Source organism: Acomys russatus, chromosome 2, assembly GCF_903995435.1.
Source record: "Acomys russatus chromosome 2, mAcoRus1.1, whole genome shotgun sequence".
NCBI classification, from domain to species: Eukaryota; Metazoa; Chordata; class Mammalia; order Rodentia; family Muridae; genus Acomys; species Acomys russatus.
In genome coordinates, this window is record NC_067138.1 from 41407729 (window position 1) to 41423142 (window position 15414).

Genomic DNA, 15414 nt, shown 5'->3' on the forward strand with positions numbered 1-15414 from the left:
ACAATCTAATCATCTGCAAGCCTGAACCTTGAAGGCTTCAACTTCTAGCCTTTATTTCCTCACCTAGGCCTAGAATGTTTTAGTCTCTCAGACTTAATGATGAATATACTCACCCTTTCTAGCTCTTTCTGAAGTTCCTGAACTGGTTCAACTCAGCTGCTCTGCCTCAAACTCTTTCCTAAGCTCACTGACCCATTCTGGCTTCTCTCTTGGCTTCTGACTGAATTCCTCTGCTTGGCTTCAAACTAACTTTGGCAATATGTTCTACTCTTCAGGCTCCTTTTCATTCTCTTGGTTATTTTCTCTGTAACCTCTCAACTTCCCCGGTAAATCTCTGGACAAACATTCCTCACATTGCACTCTACTACTACTCTCATGCACAGCTCTTAAGAAGCTTCTTTTTCCTGTGCTGTGTTTCTGAGAGGTAAGCATATCCTCTCTCTGAAACATTTGGTCAAATATTTCTCTGATTTGTCACTTTGTCGAGCCCTCACTTATATGTCATTTTCAAACATCACAGTTTCCTTCTATAAACTAATCATTTCATTAATTGGGATTAAATGTGTGTACTAAGGACCTGCCTGCATTCCAACCAGATAATACTGTAATCCAGTGTGTGTCTGAGTTTGAGATAGATCACATGGACCTAGAAAGTCTTTAGATGTGATCCCTTGCCAATGCAGCCATGTTCCTGGATTAAAGTTCCTTTACAGTCACGCTTTTATGAATTTGTTGTTACACCACAGTGTTGAACACACACACACACACACACACACACACACACTACATGTAATAAACTTCTGAGTACTTCTCCAATAGTGCAAAAAGGGCCATGTCCTCATTTACTTTCTTCACATTAAATAGAACTTAACTTCAAGTTAGTAATACTCTGTCTATGCACATGATAACCACTTTTAAAATTTATTTATGGGTACTAACTTCCTTTTGGTGCCTACAGGTGTAAATGGCATCAGTATGTAGATGCCCACTTAGCTGAGCCTCATAATTCCACATATCAATCTCTGAATATCAGGACACTCTATTGTGATTGGGCCTATAATGAACAATGAAACATACATTGAGTATATTTATATATTAAAAAGGCAATGTGGTGGACATGAGAGGCATGGTTACAACATTAAATATTCCACATAGTGTCAGTAGTCAGCAAAATCTTCAAAGTGCTCTAATGCACTTGTTTTTAAAGGACGAGGAAGAAAGTATTTGTATCTTTTATATAGGAAAATAAATTAAATACTCCAAAGTAGGAACGAATTTAGATTGTGTCAGAAATAACTACTAAAAGAAAGTATACTTAGAATACCTAGAAATGATTCCATATAATGAAGTTACAGAATTTATAGTGACTCTCAATTGTGAACTATAATAATTTACCTTTAAGATTAGGTTGAGAACTGAGGACAGATTATAATATGAATATATGTCATACCCATTAAAACAGCTTCAACTCTGAAATTTTTAAGTGAAAAATAAGAGTTGGCAAGAACTTAAAATATTGTATACTTTTTATAGAAAATGAACTGTAATGCCCATTGCTTTAGTCAACTCAAGCTATTATATCAATGTCTTATCCTGTGGATGCTAACAAGCAGTAATTCAGATAGTTCTGCAGACTGAAAACAACTGCCAGGATTTGGGTTTGAAGATGAAAGTCAATCTTCAAAGTACATGCTGCTTAGCTTGTATAGTGTGCTCAGGCGGTAGAAAGCAGAACCAGAGAACCTTATTCATTATTATTTACTAGACCGTTAACCCAAAGGCTGCAATAATAGGACCACATTGCAGTAGGATTCCAAGATTTGCATATTGCAGGGATACAGACATTCATTTGCTCCATAATCAGTGATTAGCAGACTACGAAATAGCCACACATTGGGGTATTGTTTTGTGTTAAATGGCTATGTGCTGCTTAAAAGATAAACCGTTAAAACATAGTCCTACATGAAATGAGTTGAACACAAAAGATTATGTGTGGTATATCTCCACTAAGAGGAAGTGCAGGTAATCATCAAATTCACACAGACTGAGAGCAGAATAGGAGCAGCTGGGAATAGTCATAAGGGAAAGCTATAGTCTAATAAGTGCAGAGATTTAGCTTGGGATAATGAAAAAAACCTGGGAAGAATGGGGGTGCTGGCTGCTCAACAGTGTCCATGACAGTGAAATGTAATGTTGACAGCTGCTAAAAGGATGAAGTTTGAGATTTGTGTGTTTTTCCATACTTAATGCAATAGAAAATCCGTGTTTGTTGGGCAACAAAAGAGCATGGTAACAAAGTGGAAAAACAAAAGGCAGCTGGAAAGTGTTGCAGTGTTTCACAGAATTGGTGGGGCTCCACAACAGTGATGCATTAGGATGAAACTTAGTCGTTGGTAAAGGATTTGCTATGCAGGATGAAGAACAATAGGATATACGTGTTGCTTCTGACAGATTGAAACCTTCCTTTTTCAACTCTTATGTTCCCAAACAGCTATTGAGCACCCTATTTACAACTGCTCCTTTTTAAATAAAGAAAAACATTTTTTTTCTTTTTGAAAAAAGAAAACAAACAAATGAACAAAAAAAACTATTTAAATTTGGTAACACATCCAAATACTTTACCTCGAGATAGCTATGAAACATTAAATAGGATGTGTTCTTGTTTAATTGCCATTCTGAAAATATTATGGAATGTATATTAGTGAGATAACGTAGTGCACAAACCCAGGTATATTGGCTCTCTTAGGTAGCTACCACTCTCAGCTTGACACAGCTAATATTTTTCTGAAGGAATCTCAGTAAGAGGATAGCCTGGTCCAGTTGATCTCTGGGCATGTCTGTGGAGCATTTATTTCACTGCTAATTGATGCATGTGGGTCCCACACACTGTGGCCATTAGCATCGTAGTGAGGTGGGCCTGGGTTGCACAAGGTAATTATACGGACATGAATAAATCAAAATCAGTAAACTGTGTCTGGTTTCTGCTGCACTTAACTCTTGAATAAACTGTATAAAACAGTGTTTAATTGTTAAATTTTCTTATATGCATTCTACATGCTTTGGATAAGCTCAGCCTACCCTATTCCCCACTCTTACTCACTTACTCTGGAACACATAAAATGCATGTGTGAAGTCTGGTCACAGTGAGGAGGGATCAATCTATAAATTACAGTTTGCATTTTCTTACTGTGGGTTGTACAGGATGTTCATATAACCATGCATAAAAAGGTATAATATAGAATATACTCCCCCATTAATGGGAGATATTGTATAACCACTCTGAAGGTCTGAAGAAGATTGATTAATTCATCAAATAGTGCTAATGAAACTGACTGTGAATCCCTAACCTGAATGGGAACTGTGTTCCTCATGCATGTCTCACCTTATGCCTATGCTTCCTAGAAAATTCACATCACAGTGTTTAGTACTTCTTCTCCTTCATCTATAAAAACATAAATCTCATGGGGAGTTTCTTGCTTATCATTGCTGAGATGAATGTGATGTCATGTATTATAATGTCAGCATGTGTTCTGGCATGTACTCAGGCTCTCTATTTCATGGTGGTGGTGGTGGTGGGTCTGGTGGTGGTGGTTGTGTTTTGGTTTGGTACATTTTTCTGCCATTGTTTTATATATATATGTGTGTGTGTGTGTGTGTGTGTGTGTGTGTGTGTGTGTGTGTGTGTGTGTGTGTCTATGTGTTTGCGTGTTCACAAAAAAGCATTAAGGAATAAAAATAGACTGAAGAAAAAGCAGTAGAAATAAGCCATAGGAACACAGTTTTGTAACTTCTCCTAACAATGTCTAGCAGATAATGGGATTCTAATTAAAGGAGCTGCTCAGGTTTGTCCCTGGAGATCAGGCATTGCTGATTGGTTGGCTTTGCTCTCATAGCTACCAAGTAAATAGTATAATTTACTTACATAGAAAGAAAGACTGTGCTCACTTGAATGGATTAAGTTTTAGGTTCTGTCATGGATGAGAGAATTTCAAGTTGATATAAATATATGGCCATGATGTTTATTACAACTTACACTAATAAACTATCCCTTTTCCCGATTTCACCTGACAGTTTAGAGTATATGAAGGGAAGTCAGAGCTCAAAGCAAGACTCTGGAAGTAGGAACTAAAGAGATCATGGAGAAGCACTGTTTATTAGCTCATTTCCTTGGCTTGCTCAGTTGGCATTCATATAGTTCCTGGGACCACCTACTGATAAGTGGCACAATTTATAGTCTATAATAGTGTGTGACCTTCCATATCAGTAGTCAACATAAAATATGCCTGCAGACTCTCCTAGAAGCATATCAGGTAGGGAATATTTTCTTTTTTCTTTTAAATATTTTATTCAGATTACTTCACAATTATTATCCCCTCACTTGTATCTTCCTGTTTCCCTCTCTCCCTTTATCACCCTATTGCCCTCCCCTAGACATCTGACAGAAGTGAACATCCTCCCCCAACATGTGATCATGCCTATATGGCCTCATCCAGATAGCCTGCTCTCATTTCTTCTGAATGCTGCCAGGCCTTCCCACAAGGGATATTTGTCAAATTGGAGGCACTAGAGTTCATGTAAGAAGCAGTTACTATTCTCCCCACAACCATGAAGAATGATTTGTCCATTGGACAGATCTGAACAGGGGGTCTAGTTTTACTGCATTCATTGTCCCTGGGTGGTACAACAGTTTGTGCTGCCCCTCCTGGGTCCATATCAACCAGCCTTGATGATCTCCTTGCGAGGATCCTGGACCCTCTGGGTCCTGCTGTCTCCCCAATCTTCCAAAGCACTCTCATCCAGGTTCCAGCAATGAGTCCCAGTGTCTGTCCTGATCACATCTGAGTGGAGACTCTCAGAGGACATCCATGTTGAGCTCATATCAGTTCCTCTTTCCTGATAACCACAGCTTGGGACAAGTTAGTAACAAACAAGCAAACACAGGTAAAATCCTCAGTGGAGTGAATTCTGTGTCTGAAGTTAAATACAATGACTCATTCATTGTTGGGGATGTAATAATGATGTGGGAACCACTTAGAGGACTCTAGGGAGGATGCAAAATTCTCATTCAGAAGGGCAAATAGATTAGACACTGGAAGTTGTTGAAGAGCAGAAACAGAAAGGGAGCCTATCATAGTTATCCTCTGAAAGACTCCACCCAGCAGGGGATCAAGGCAGATGCTAAAACTCACAGCCAAATTTGTAGTAGAGCACAGGGAGTCTTATGGAAGAGTTGGGGGATAGAAATACCTGGAGGGGACAGGAACACCACAAGGAGACCAATGAAGCCAACACATCTGGGCTGGGGGGTGGGGCACTGCAGAAACTATGTATTAACCAAAGGGAGGACCTAGACCTGCCTGGTCAAATGTAGGCAGCACAGTCTCCTTGTAGGTCCCCATAATATGGAGTGTAGGGTCTACTTCTGTCATGGACTCTGGTGCTTACTCATTGAACAATTCCCATTGGTGAGGCTACTTTGCCAGCTCACAGAGAAAGAAGATACAGGCAATCCAAATGAGACTTGATAGGCTGGGGTCAGATGATAGGGGAGGAGGGCTCTCCTTTTCTGAGGACTAAGGGAGAGGGGATGAGGGAAGGAGGGTCGGAACCCAGAGGAGATGAGGAAGAGGCCTACAATCAGGATGCAAATTGAATAAAATAAAAAGAAAAATAAAAAAATTTAAAAAAGAAGTAAAGCCTATTTCTGCCCAGTTAACTTATTCTACTAATTTTTAACATGAGCAATTCTAAATGAAGACACATCCATCATTTTAATAGTTTCATTACTAGGCAGTTATAATTCATGTGTATAGCCACTTTCAAACTAGAAAATACAAAGTCTAAATTTTGCCATGGTTTATGCTCTGTGAGTAATAGAATTTCAAAGGAAAAAATCCTGCGGTGTTTGTGACTTTGTTGATGATACTATAAACTATGGAGTTAATCACCTAGGTCTTAATTTTAGTTTATAAGAGAAATTGGTGCTTTTATGTAGACAATTCATATGGAGTAAGGTAATTAACTTCTGTACCTTGTCTGTTAAAATGCATTTTCCAGTTGTGTTTTCAGGAAAGCAGTTATATTAGAATATCTTCAACATTTTCGTATCGGTAACATTTACTAGTATCTGTAACTGTATGTTGAAGTTTGCTGTGAACTCAGTAATGTATACAAATAATTTCCCAAAATAATAAAAATATATACATAGAGGTGGAAATAGAGTTTTATTTAAAACTAAGTCAGTTGAAAGTATATTTATCACCACTGCCGTTCCTGTCAAAAGGGGAGTGCTGTGGCTTGGAATATATGAAAGAGATACAGGAGCATACCTTTGCCATGGGGGGTGTTGACTACATATGATTATTGCTTAACCTCAGTGGAAATCTCCGGTCAGTCAGAAATTGTTATTGGTTACTGGCAAATGGATTTTGCAGGTCAAATAAAATGTCCAACCCACTCCATTTTTCATACCCTCCAAAGATTTTTCTAATCCTAAACTATATTCCTCTGAACACTAATAAATTAAATGACCCATATACCAATAGATACATTGTACTTCATGATTAAACATGTGTGAACAGTTTAAAAATATTCGGAGCCATCACCATTTGATTACGTATTACTACAACCTATCAGAAGAAGAGTTTTGAACTGATCTGGCCCTTGTGATTTGCAATTCCTTGCTTTATAATAAAGCTTTGAGAGGTGTATTATCTGTGAAGACCAAAGGAAATTTTATCTCATTAGAATATGTTACTGGACTAAGAAGTAAGAAGTATGTGTGTGTAAAAAAGAAAATAAAAAGGAAAGGGAAAGACATGACTGCCTCAAGGTGTGGTGGAGGAAAACGTTTTGTGGATAAAGGAACAGCATAGCCAGAGGCAGACATGTCTGCTAGAGTCCAGAGGGGTCATGACCCTGAGCCATGTTAGGGTATGAGGAGAGCTAGGGATACAGGGGACAGGGGAACAAGGTGCAGCAGCCAAGAAGCCAGAGTTATAAAAGAATGGGTAACCAAAATGTTTGGATTATATAGGAAAGAGCCTCTGGGGAAAGGGCATCCCAGCTGCTGTGATGGAGAGCACAAGGTAGAGGGTGGGTTATGCTAGCCATATCCTGTGACAGGTAGGGACTGAGGGATGCTGGGAGAACCAGGAGGCCAAGTCTGCTTTGATATGTTAAATAGGTCCCTCAGCCATTTGTATTGAGTTTGAAACTTGACAGTAAGAATAAGCTAACTTTCAGTTTCTTTCTTAGAGTGGCCATTAATGACTGGACCTACTTACTTCTGCTTACACTGATAACTTTCTTTCAGGATACTACCTATATGATTTTTATATCTAGGTCCACACCATACATGGTCCTTGGTTGGTGTATCAGTCTCTGTATTGTAGTGTTGTTATCCTGTATTATGTGGCTAATACTTGCTTATGAGTGAGGATATATCATGTGTGTCTTTTTGGGTCTGGGTTACCTCACTCAGGATGATCTTTTCTGATCCCATCCATTTGCCTGCAAATTTCAAGATTTCCTTCTTTTTAATACCTCAGTAGTATTCCATTGTGTAAATGTACCACAGTTTCTTTAAGCATTCTTTGGTTGTGGTACATTTAGGATGTTTCCAGATTCTGGCTATTATAAATAAATATGCAAAGAACATGGTTGAGTCCTCTGCTCAGATATACTAGATAGGCAACACAGTGTCCATGTGGATCCTACCACACATGGAGTAGGCATTACTTCTGACATAGACTATGCCCCCACAACGTTAATCTCTTCCCCCTGGGAGGCAGTCTTGCCAGGCTACAGAGATAGAGGATGCAAGTACTACAGATGAGATTGATATGCTGATGTCAGATGTGAGGGGAGGGTTGTAAGGTAGGTCAGTTTCCCCTGCACAGCCTTCCTATTGCTAATAGTTTAGTGTTCTGAAATAGACTTAATCCAATTACAACAGTAAAATAAAATAAATGAAACATAACAATAGCTGTTCCCAAAGTCCAGTTTGGAAAATAATTTTCATTTCCCTTGTTTTGAAATATGGGCAAATTCATCAACATTTGTGATTTTTTTTTCTGTGGCCTCTGCTTCCAAAGGCTATTTCAACTCCCATTTTATTCTTCTTCTATTTTAAGGCAAACCTCAATTTAAACAGACAAAACTTTAATACTAGAAGGCATAAATCATATGACTTACTGAGCACAGATTTTACTGTGAGCTTTATATACTCTGACTGCAGCCCCATATTGGCCTCAGATGCACACTTGAAGAACATATTCCCTAAGGACCCATAATGTGCATCTGGGCACTGAATCTGCTCTGAAAAGATTCCAAGGCACAAAATACAACTCAAGAGACAAATTTGGTGTTACCAATAATATAGGAATGGCAGGAGTTTACATCGACCTTAAAAAGACGGATGTAATTCTGGTAGCAGCATATGAAGACAGATGTCTGTGTTGAATCTGTAATGTATATTGCTATATGTATATATACACAGAAAGATGCATGTATAAATGAACATGTATGATTAGTGCACAAGACACAAGAGTAAATGGTATACTATTAGTTTTAGATATTATTAAGAATAAGAGGGAAGTTGCATCTTTAAATATTTCTTTGTAGATTTCTTCAAATTATCTTTGTAGTTTCATAGAAAATTTTCTATCTGACAAGATCATAACACTGACATATCACTCAAAATAAACTTTGACTATAAAATGGAATGTCTCAGAACTTGTGTGTTGTTTAATAAGTTTTTAAAATTACCTACTTGTCACTTATTGGGAACAGTAGCATTTCACGCCTAAGAGGAAAATGACAAAAAATGAAGGACGATAAAACTTCATTTTTACATTATTTGCAGTTACTTTCTTTGGAATGCTAAGACATAAATCAAATGTGCATTTTCTAGAACATAATATTTTTCATTATATACTTTATATTTATGTAGTTTTGTATTTTGTCTATGTGTTTATACATCATATGGTTACTTATTAATCTTTTTCTCTTTGCTGTTGTTATGAACCTAATTGCAGGAGCTTAGCACTAAAGAGTAACCTAGCAACAATTTGCTTTCTACCATGTAAGACATGAGTGCCCTACTACAGAAGAACTTACCATTTTGTTCATGTGTATTATTAAAGTCTTTTTATTTTTGAGAAAGTGACTGAAAATGTCAAATTTCATAATAGGTAATATTATTGACTCCCTACTTCTTCAGAAAATACTGAATCTTTCTCAGATTGCACCACTACTGAATGGGTGACTGTAATGTTTTCCCTGCAGCCTGTTCATCACAGATTAGATGCAGAGCATCTTGACACACTTTTCTCATTTAGGAGGCAGCTTTCTTAGAGTGACTTTCACCAGTCACCTTGTTGACAGCAATGCAGTGCTCATCTTTAAATAGCTTTTATCAAGTTGATGACAAGGATTGTACTTTTAGAGATGTCAATTTTGTGGCTATTCATAGAAGATTACCATTTGATTTTCATATTTTAAAAATGGCACATTTAATGTTATCTTTTACGAAAGTTAGTTTCTATAGTTTCCCCTTATTTTCACTTGGAAAGCAAATTTCATAGAATATGGTTTTAGCTTATATAATGACAATTATTACAGACAAACCCTATTCCCATACCAGTACCTACATGATAACTATGCCACATCAGGTGCAGGAAGACACACTGCTGAATGACTTCTCTTGGAGCTTGGGCGAGTACAAGAAACTTAGCAATTTGCATTGTACTTCAGTACTGTTAAAAAAATCTAGTAACTTCTGGGAAGACTGAGGTTAAAGAAAAAGAAACCAGAATGTGTGCGTCATGCATGAACACAAAATGGAGCTTTGGGAGCGAATGAGTGAGACTGTGGGAATGTATGCCTATGGTCTTGGAGGGGTGTATGTGTGATGGAGGGTGGGGAGGGTATTCACTTCTTTTTCTCAAAGAAGTGGTTTTTTTCCCTCTGTGACTTCAAATGACTCATAAATGTTAAGGGAATAAAAGTGATGACAATTGGTTCCCTCCAACTTCTTTCTCACACCATCCTACTTAGTCTTTTCACTAGGAACAAAATAAGACTTTTAAATTGAGGACTAAATGTAGATGATTACATGGTTGGGGTTTATCTATCAATTTCACTTTATGAACTACTTTAAATAATGATTATTCTTTATGTGAAAAAGTTATACACTCTTGAGACTGTCCAGCTACTGTAGGGTTAAATTTTACATGACTCTGACACATAAACACAACAAATATCTTTAAAGATCACCATCCCATCTGCAGCCATTGTTCAATTGTCAATTGAAAAAGTTCTTAAGTTTATCATGTGCACATTTCCTACCCCTTCCAGCAATGATATCTTAATAATCCTCTGGAAAAGTATGATTCTGGAGGACAAATTGATTCTTATTTACATATTTATGAAGTATTAAGTATACAAACTGTACATGACAAACTTCCAAGTAGTGATTAATCACACTTTTTACTAATTCACACTTATAATTATGTTACAAATGACTATACTACTGAAATTATAAGATAATCTAAAGTATGTAATATATGGGCAAAGATATCAAATAAGTTAGAATCTGCTAAAGGTAAAAGTTAATATCTAGAACATTAATGCTCAATACAAAGTTGATCTAAAGGAATTGTACTTGTGATTACAGGTTTGGTTACAAAAATACGGCTACCTTCCACCGACTGACCCCAGGATGTCAGTGCTGCGCTCTGCAGAGACCATGCAGTCAGCCCTAGCTGCCATGCAGCAGTTCTATGGCATTAACATGACAGGAAAAGTGGACAGAAACACAATTGAGTAAGTAAAGTCCTCCAGATTCTTCTGCTTATTGGTCTTTGAGTTCACTGAAGATGTCTCAAAAACTACACACACTTCTGTAACCACTACTGGGATTTTTGCCTCATGAACTTTTCTTTGGAGTGTACCTTGTTTTTACCATCAGTCTTCTGATGGTGCTCATACCATGTGCTATCCAAAATTGGGTTATTCCTGTGGTTTTAACAACATATCTGAGTAAGGAAATAAAATATGATCAAGAGGCAAAGTAAATGAGTCGTTTAAGAAACAATGGGTGAGCTGATTTGTGTGTGTGGTTTGTGAGATCTGTTGTTTACACCTCTCTGAAAAGTGATATTATGTTGGCAGCTGGAAATAGGAAGCAATACCAATAATATTCTTATGTTGGACTGGATAAGAAATTTAAAAATGAACTATTACTAGCTTGCTGGGTACACAATAGTGCCAGCTCTCTAAATGATATAAATCAAATAATATTTTTCACCTGATGGTGTCTACTTTGAATTTCTCAGGAACCAATAGCTTGTTCATGTCTTCTAATAATATTAGTTTATTTATTGACTGTTTACAAGAAATGGTCTGTCAAGTGAACACCAAGACAAAATGAATTACCTTTTTGGCAATATAACTTTATGTGTTCACAAATATGTAGTGGAATTATATTTTTATCACAGGCTCCTAGTAGGTTGTAACATATTGTGAAATATAATTATGGGTTCTAGACTACAAAAGACAAATTGATATTTCCTGCGGAGACAGGAAAAGTCTTTTGTGTTCTTAGAACCCTTATGTTCACAAAGTGAATATTATCTGTTATTTAATGATCATATATTAACCTTTACAATAGACAAAAAAGCATTTTTCTCTCAACCCCCCCAAAAGAATTGAATATCAAAAACCAAATGAAATATCTTGACAAATTTCTGACCTCTCAAGCTAATTCCAAATTTAATTCTGGAATCTTATTTCCCTTTCTAATGTTCACATAATGTTGTTGGTTATAGTATCTCTATATCACCAAGATAGACATACATATAATTTAAACTTTCAAAAATAAGCAACAAATTGGTCTTTAAAAATTAATATCTTCTTGTTACTTGTTTTCTTTGGGTCTGTGAATTTTAGTATGTTTATTCTGTACTATAGGGCTAAAATTATGACTTATAAGTGAGTACATACCATGGGTGTCTTTCTGGGTCTGGGTAACCTCAATCAGGATGATCTTTTCTTTTCTTTTTCTTTTTCTCTTTTGCTCTTTTCTTTTCTTTCTTTCTTTCTTTCTTTCTTTCTTTCTTTCTTTTTGATAATCTTTTCTAATTCGATCCATTTGCTTGCATATTTCATGATATCCTTGTTTTAAATATCTGAGTAGTATTCCATTTTGTGAATGTACAACAGTTTCTTCATCCATTCTTCAGTTAAATGACATCTAGTTGTTTCCAGATTATGACTATTATAAATAAGGCTGCTATGAACACAATTGAGCAATTGTCCTTATTGTATGGTAGAGCATCTTTTGGGTAAATGCCCAGGACTGTCATAGCTGGGTCTTGAGGTAGAGTTATTCCCAATTTAATGAGAAGGTGCCAGTTTGATTTCCAAAGTACTGTACAAGTTTGTACTACAACCAGCATTGGAGTAGAGTTCCCCTTGTTCTACATCCTAGCGATCTTGTGCTGTCACTGGTGTTTTTTTAGCTTAGCCATTCTGATAGGTGTAATATGGAATCTCAGAGTTGTTTTGATATGCATTTCCCTAGTGACTAAGAATGTTAAACATTTCTTTAAGTGCTTCTTAACCATTAGAGATGCCTCTGTTAAGAATTCTGTTCAGCTCTCTATCACATTTATTAATTGGAATATTTGGGTTTTTTTGATGTTTAATTTCCTGTGTTCTTTATATATTTTAGATATTAGCCCTGTGTTGGATATAGGGTTGGTGAAGAACTTTTCCTATTCTGTAGACTGCCATTTTATTCCATTGACAGCGTCCTTTGCCTTACAGAAGCTTTTCAGTTTCAAGAGGTCCTGTGTATTAATTGTTGATTTTAGAACCTGAGCTGTTGGTGTTCTCTTCAGGAAGTTGTTTCCTATGCTAATGAGTTCAAGGCTAATTCCCACTTTCTCTTCTAATAGATTTAATATATCTGGTTTTATTTTGAGAGCAGGTGAAATAGAGTAAATAGTGGGAGAGGTTGAAGAGAGGGAACAAAATAGCGGAAGGAGTACAAAGAAAAATGAGGGTGGAGATCAGACCTGGGGAGAGCAGGGAAAGGATGACAGGGACTGCAGAGAGGAGAGAAGACAAACTGTGGGCTGAGGCGTCTCTGTGACAAGGTGGAGACCTAGGACATAGTAAGATTTTGGGAGCATATGTGGGTGACTTTAGCTGAAATCCTTAGTAGCATGGGACATAAAGACTGAAGAGGACACCCTCTAAACAGGACTCCTAGTGGAGGGAGGAAAACACCAACCCACCCAGAAGAACTTCAACCTAAATTTTACCCTACCTACAAGAGATGCAGGGATACAGCTAGAGCCACAATTGAGGGAATGTCCAACCAATGCCTGGCCCAACCTGAGACCCACCCCATGGGAGCAAGACATCCCCTGACACTGTTAACTATACTTTCTAAATTTGCATACGGGAGCCTAGCATAGCTGTCCTCTGAGAGGCTCCACCATGTAGGGAAACGAAACAGAGGCTGAGCCTCAGCTGAACATTGGTCAAAGCTAAAGAGTCTTGAGGAAAACGGGGGTAGGGAGTATAGAAGGCCCTGGAGGGGAAAGAATCTGCATAGGAAGACCAACAGAGCCAATCAACCAGGGCCCAGAGGGAGTTACAGAGAATGAAACATTAACCAAGGACCATTCATGGACAGGACCTAAGCCCCCTACCCAGGTGTAGCCAATGGGTAGCTCTTGGCTTCATGTGGATCCCATAGCAAATAGAACAGGGGATATCTCTGACATGGACTCTTTTGCCTGCTTTTTTATCACTTCCCCCTGGCAGGGCTTGCTCTTCAGGCCACAGGGGAAGAGGATAAGCTCAGTCCTGTTAGGACTTGGACTTGATATGCTAATGAGGTTGGTGGTGGGAGACTCCCTTTTTATGAGGAGTAGGGGAGAAGTGATGGGGGAAAATGGAGGAAGGGTGGGAGAGAGAGAAGAGAAGGGAGTGAGCCACAATAAGGATGGAAGGTGAATAAATAAATTAATTAAAAATAAAATAAAAATTAAGATCTTAACTCCCTTCGTGATTTTAATAGACATATAAGAACTGACTTGTCCAGATATCGACAAACAAAAGTTAATAATAAATTAATCACATTCTGCAACACTTAGAAACCCAATAGAATTTCAAAATCTCAGATGTGAGTACCTAAGTCATTGTCATTATTTGTTCATAGAGAGACATCAGGCATTTCTTAACTTGAAATGGTCGTTCTCATAAATAAATAAAGGCTAAATATGGAAAAATGTAGTCTTATGATTTGTTCCTCAGTATTAAACATAAGTGTCCCTGCTATGCCTTACTCTTCATTTTAACATTGTACTACTATTGACATTTTCCTGTTTTCCTGGTGAAGAGCCTTTAGCTTAAGTTTCATTTTCTTAGAATTTTGAAAACAACATTCTAAAAACTGCAAGTGAATTAAGGATTTGGAAAACAAGTTACATTTTGCATATTCAGATTATGGTTATGAATCATATCAGAAAAATATAAGAAGTATCTACCTCTTACTAGTAATTAATGGTGAGAAAGTTTAAAAATATATCTTTTAAGGGGAATGAGAGATGGTACAGCATTGAAAGTGCTTATTGTTCTGTAGAAGGCCTGACTCAGTTTCCAGCTTATACTTCAGGAAGCTCACAGCCATGTATAACTCCAGCTCCAGAAAAACATATAGAGTCATGAAAATACACACATACATTAACATACTCAACACATTCTCATCTGTCTACCATCTGTCTATCTATCTATCTATCTATCTATCTATCTATCTATCATCTATCTATCTATCTATCATCTATCATCTGTCTGTCTGATGTTTATAAAAAGTTAAATATATCATTTAAAAGCTTAAAGCATAGAGACCTACTTATTTTTTCTCCCAGTTGTGGGAAACTGATCATTAGAAGGATGCAGATGGATAGTTTTGGTTGCCTAATGCATCTATAGAAAGACAGATGATCATAATGGGCTTTGTTGTGTGGAAAGAAATCACTGGGGGGACGGGTGGTATGGCAAGAAGCTGTAAAAATTATGGAGGTATAGAGAAAATTAATGTTCCACAGGTATCCAGTGACTAAGATTCCAAACCAAGTGAAATGAGTACATAGAGATAAGTTGGCTTTGCTATGGTATAGAATTGGAGATTAAGAACCATATAGGTACTCCTTAGCTTAAAACCAAGTGAGTTTTTCTGCTTGTTTTTTGTTTGTGTTCTTATTTCCTTTTCTTCTTTTAAAACAACTCTATTCTTACTGAATTTCAATGGGCATTTTATTTGGTGTCTATTATTAGAATTCACAACGCATCTTTGCCTTTAACAATCTTAACCTAGATGTTATTTCCAGATGAAAT

General features: G+C 37.1%; 1 protein-coding gene across 1 annotated transcript in view; it reads left to right on the forward strand.

Moving 5' to 3' along the window:
• Nucleotides 1-15414, forward strand: part of Mmp16 (matrix metallopeptidase 16) — a 243938-nt gene that overhangs the window by 106272 nt on the left and 122252 nt on the right. The window contains exon 2 of the mRNA XM_051160589.1: nucleotides 10679-10827. Coding sequence (XP_051016546.1) covers nucleotides 10679-10827 — 149 coding nt within the window. The remainder of the gene's footprint in view (nucleotides 1-10678; nucleotides 10828-15414) is intronic.